A 5,599-nucleotide genomic window follows, 5' to 3' on the forward strand; every position below is an offset into this window, starting at 1 on the left:
ATATATATGGCATGTAAATACATATGTATATGTGTGTGTTTATAACATGTGTATATATATTACATTGCCCATACGTTAATGTGTATGTGTGTATATATATATATATATATATATATATATATATTACATTGCACATACTTTAGTTTGTGTAGTGAACACTCACACACATTATATATACATAATAGAAAAACAAAGAAAAAAGATTAACCTTGAAATGTTGCAAGGGTTCAAGGTAATGCTTCAAATTGTCTATCTTCAAGTGTATATAAGGTCAGATTACACATTCTGAGAGCCTTGAGGAAGGAGGGATTGTAAAAATACTCTCTTGAATGAAGAAATTAAGGTACAGTCTGGAGACAAGCTTATATAAAATTATATTTGGTGTGAATAGAGCCTCTTCATATATGACTTTGTGTAGACATCCTATTTAATCTTTCACTGCCTTTTAATTTTGGGCCTGGGTATGGTATATTTTATCTTTTAGTCCTTCTCTTAGTGAAGTCTTTGTTGATACCAGGATGTTTTATTAGTGATTTGGGCCAAAATTCCTCAATATGTAGGGAAAAAAGTGTTAACTTTTAAATTGTCTATGTGGTTTCAGGTGGGTTGATTTCACTTATTATTTGTTTTAATTCAGTATTATCTGTGCATTCAATAAACCTATATGTTGTACCTTTTCTATACAGTAGATTTTATATCAGTGAATCAGAAAATATCTCATTTTAGAACTCACATTTTAATTTCAGTAAAAGGTACAGATAAAAATAATTACAACAATACCTGCTACTGACCCAAGTATTTACTGATTGTGTGGTGGGAGTGTTTTATATTTCAGCAGAATTTCAATTGTCTATACAGAAACTCAGCGAAAACATTTTCACTTCCAAGATCTACCAAAGAAAATTCCATCTGGGTTAAACCCTAAAATATGTTTTTCTTAGTGTTATTTTGTGTATGCTTAAGAATAAGTTAAAATGCAAGATAATAGGATATCTAGGAGAATCAAGAATATCATTAATTTATTTTTCTCAAAAATTTTTAGTGCTTTAGGAAAATACATTGGAAACTTTGGCATTACTATCCTTCTAAGTTTATTGTGAGTTATTTATGGATTTTATTTATTCCCACTGCTCACTCAAACAGTGTGTGTGTGTGAGAGAGAGAGAGACCGAGAGACAGAGAGTGAGAGAGACAGAGAGAGGGGGGTGAATTTTATCCAGAAAAGGTTAGCATTTAGCATTATTCTTCATTTTAACAACATGTGCTGATGGGAGAGAAAAACAAAATTACTCGGTCTTGAATCTGTTTGGTTTTCACCCCATAAATGATGGGGTTTAGCATAGGAGGCACTACCACATAGAGGTTGGCTACTAGGATGTGGATATGGTGAGGGATGGTTTTACCTCCAAAGCGATGGGCAAAAAATGAAAAGAATGCTGGGACATAGAACATAAGTATCACACAGATATGGGAACCACATGTGTTGAGGGCCTTGAATCTGGCCGGCCAGGAAGGTATCTGAAATACTGTGCAAAGGATCATTGTGTAGGACATAATTATGAAAACAATATCTAGTCCTGTAGACAGTAAGGCCACAGTCAGGCCATAAATGATATTAACACTAATATTGTCACATGCCAATCTGGCAATGCCCATGTGCTCACAGTAAGAATGGGGAATGATGTTTCTCCCACAATACCTAAGTTGGTGTACCAGGAAGATGAACGGAAAGCAGATGATAAAGCTCCTGGCCACAGCTGTGATGCCAATTTTCCCAGTGGCTGATGAGGTTAAGATGGTGGTGTATCTCAGTGGGTGACAGATGGCCACATAGCGGTCAAATGCCATGGCCAGGAGAATAGCAGATTCTGCCACAAAGATGAAATGGATGAAGAACATCTGAGATACACAACTACCAAAGGATATATCCATGGAATGGAACCAGAAGATGGCCAGCATCTTGGGGGCTGTGGCTGTGGAGAGCAGGACATCGGATAAGGCCAGCATGGAAAGGAAGGCATACATAGGCTCATGGAGACTGCGCTCAGTTACAATCAGGAAGATCAAGAAGATGTTGCCTATGATGGCCAAAATGTACATAGAACAGATAGGGATGGAGATCCAAGCATGAGAATCTTGAAGTCCTGGGATTCCAGTCAGGACATACCACATATCCTGGGGATTGGTGTGATTGTAAGAGAAAGAGGCCATCTGTGGCAGCATATTCCAGACCTAGCAACTTGATTAAAAAACCATAGACCTGACTGAGGATTGAGGAGTACCACCTTAGGTTGAATGAGGTCTGATTAGATTGTTTCCCAATATTTTCTTCTCTGTGAAAAGATAGTGAGATGTATTAATAAGCCTGAAATTGCACTCTAACTCCTTCCATGGAAGAATTAAGTCATATCTTTTAAAAAGTTAACATTAATAAGTGCTTAATATGTGCCATAGTCCTTTACAAATATTAACGTATTAAATCTTCACATTATCCTGTTAAAAAGACCTTTACAATCATCCTCAACATGGATACTTCTATTATTCTGACAAATGCAAAAAACTTCCAGACTTTCACGTTCTTGACCTAGGTCCCATTGGATTCAGGGTCAGACAGCATAGATTTAAAAGCTCTGATCTCAGCCACCATCCAATACTCCCTATAAAAATAAAACTAGATACAAAAACATGCCATCAAAATTTTCACTGATTGTGTCCCTGAAGTATTATACCACTTATGGAAGAGGGAGGGAATTTGGTTTTACCAAAATAGATTTCAGGCAATACAGTACATATGCCCTCTTCAACATTGATTGGCCACTGGAATGCTGCTAAAGGCCATGATAGGCACTAAGGATCCACAGGTAAATTCATTGATTCTTGTCTGCTAATCAACATATTTCTTAAAATTATAGGATGAATAATTTTTTTAAAAACTAAAGAATTTGCAGCCTCAAACTGAGTTGGACTCTTAAATGGATGGATATGCCCAATGTGCGGTGAAAAAAAATCATCTATCCCACTTGGGTCCCCGATTGAAAACTAAACAATATATTATTTCAAAATACCCCTAAGCAGTAAATAACACCGTTTCACATTATTAAGGAGGGGTCCCCAGTCCTTCAATAAAAGGAATGGAGGGTAATCTACTGGTTACTATTTTCTGTAGTTCCAAAAGAATTGATAAAAGCAAGGGATATGTTGGGTAAAATGCAGGCTGGGAGATGCACCATTTGAGTGGGATTTGTGTGAGGGGGTGTATTCGTATAAACACACAGATATAAGTGAGGTACGGATACGGATACAAGTGGACGACAAGTGGCTTCCATCCTCCCCCAGTCCTCATTCTCAAATAAAAGCTGGCTGAATGCATTTGCCGAACAGGAACATGAGCTTCAGAGATGTCTGCCTTTTCACCTCTTCACTGGAGTCAGTATCATTGTACAGTATAGTTTTACCACCTTTATTTTTATTTTTTCATTAAGTGTTCAGTATTCTGGTACTTCATATTATATGATTGGAATGTTTGGACTTCATTTCTTTCTTTTTTTTTTAATTGAAGTATAGTTGATACAAAATGTAGCATTAGTAAGTGTAACCACACTGTGATTCCACAAGTTATATGTTATATACTCGCCATGAGTACAGTTCCCATTTGCCACCAGGCAATACTATAACAATCCCACTGACTATACTCTCCATACTTGGCTTTTATTCCCGTGACTAGAAGCTTCTGTCTCTCACTCCATTCTCCCATTTTGCCCATCTTCCAATCTGCAGCCCCTTTGGCAAGCATTGGTTTGTTCTCTACATTCATTTCGACCCTGTTTTTTGAGTTACAGTTTAGAACACATAATACTCAAATGGTCACCCCATTAGGACTTTCCTTAAGTTGGTGTATGATTTTTTAAAAATACTATAATAAAATGTTGAGATGCTAGAAACTATAGCTGTACTTTAATTACATAAACCAATTGTGTAGCCATTTAACATATTGCTAAAATCAATTGCTTGAAATTTTTTCCCATGGGATTATGATGTTTCAGAGAGAAAGAGAAAAGATTATAATCTGTGAGTGAAGCACAGTTATAGGGAGGGGATGTTTAGTGAGTGGGGTCTCATCAGATCATAGGAGATGGGGGATAGCATAGCTTAAATGATGAAAGAAAAACATAAATAGAAGTAGGAGAGAAATAAAACTAATTTTATGGATTTTCTTCTAACTTTACTGGTGATCTTTTGATACCAGTGAGTGATCTGTTTTTTATCTTATTTGGTTTTGTTTTGCCATAGCATTATCACCTGCAGCTACCCAACTTATAGTTCTGGGGCTCCCTGAAGCATTTTTTAAAAATAATATTGCTAATGGCAGATTCTGACTGAATTGTGAATATATGCATAGAGGCAGTATGTGGTTAATAGGGATAGTTCTGGGGCCCATAGAATTGCATTTAAGTGCTGGTTACATCCTATTCTGCCTGTATTACCACTAAAAATTACTTGATTTGAAGTTTAGTTTTCATTTGTAGAATACCCAAAACTAAACATCAATTACAAATGTGAGACAGTTCTGAAGTTAATATTTTAGGATGGTACCACATAAATTAGACACATTTTTAAAGAAGTTTTAATGTTTATTTTTGAGAAAGAAGGAGAGAGAGGGCAGGGGAGGGACAGAGAGAGAATCCAAAGAAGGCTCCAGGTTCTAAAGTGTCAACATAGAGCCTGGCATGGGACTCAAACTCACAAACCACAAGATCATGACCTAACCAAAGTCAGAGGAGTAATCAACTGAGCGACCCAGATACTCCATAAATCAGATATATTTTTATCCTAACAAATAAAATTAGAACACTTGCAAAATTACCATCATTAAGGTAAAAATAATTATTACATTGAACAAGTTCAATTTTTTGGACTTTAGGATTATGATCCACTAGACAGAGATTGAGCTAATTTAGAGTATCCATAAAGGCCAAGACTTACTTTCTTATACTAGACACACAATGTGAATTGGTAATTTTCACCCCCAATCTGTCACATCAGTTTTATAAGGTGCAGGTGAACTTGGCTTAGAAATGGAGAAATGGAGCACCTGGGTGGCTCAGTTGGTTAAGCATCTGACTTTGGTTCAGGTCATGATCTCGTGGTTTGTGAGTTCAAGCTCTATGTCAGATTTTGCGCTGACAGCTCAGAGCTTAGAACCTGCTTCAGATTCTTCTCTCTCCCCCTCCCCCACTCGCACTCTGTCTCTCTCTCTCAAAAATAAATAAAAACATTAAAAAATTAAAAAAAAAGAAATGGAGTTCTATTCTTGCCTCATTATCAGTGTAACATCTTTGTTACATAGGGAAGAGAGTTGAAATCTCTGAGTTTTGGTTTCTTAATCTTGCCCAGCACTTGATATATAGTGAATATTCAGTAAATTTTAGGGAGAAATGCATGCATGTATTTACATATATACACATATATGTCTTTAACTACTAGACTTGTTTAGTGAGCCTTGCTTTTAATACTGGAACTGGAATATAAATTCATTGCATTAAAGCACAACATTCAGAGCCACATACCAAAGAAAAAGAACCATTGCATAAACATATTC

General features: G+C 36.3%; 1 protein-coding gene across 1 annotated transcript; it reads right to left on the bottom strand.

Annotated features, from left to right (window-relative positions):
- Nucleotides 1-1,251: 1,251 nt before the first annotated feature.
- LOC115307059 (olfactory receptor 52Z1) lies at nucleotides 1,252-3,400 on the bottom strand. Its single transcript, XM_029957706.1, has 2 exons — nucleotides 3,380-3,400; nucleotides 1,252-2,175 (listed from the first exon to the last, which is right to left on the bottom strand). The coding sequence occupies exon 2, from the start codon at nucleotides 2,170-2,172 to the stop codon at nucleotides 1,252-1,254; it is 921 nt and encodes a 306-aa protein (XP_029813566.1). The 5' UTR covers nucleotides 2,173-2,175; nucleotides 3,380-3,400.
- Nucleotides 3,401-5,599: the final 2,199 nt, after the last annotated feature.

Source organism: Suricata suricatta, chromosome 11 (genome assembly GCF_006229205.1).
Source record: "Suricata suricatta isolate VVHF042 chromosome 11, meerkat_22Aug2017_6uvM2_HiC, whole genome shotgun sequence".
Taxonomy (NCBI): Eukaryota; Metazoa; Chordata; class Mammalia; order Carnivora; family Herpestidae; genus Suricata; species Suricata suricatta.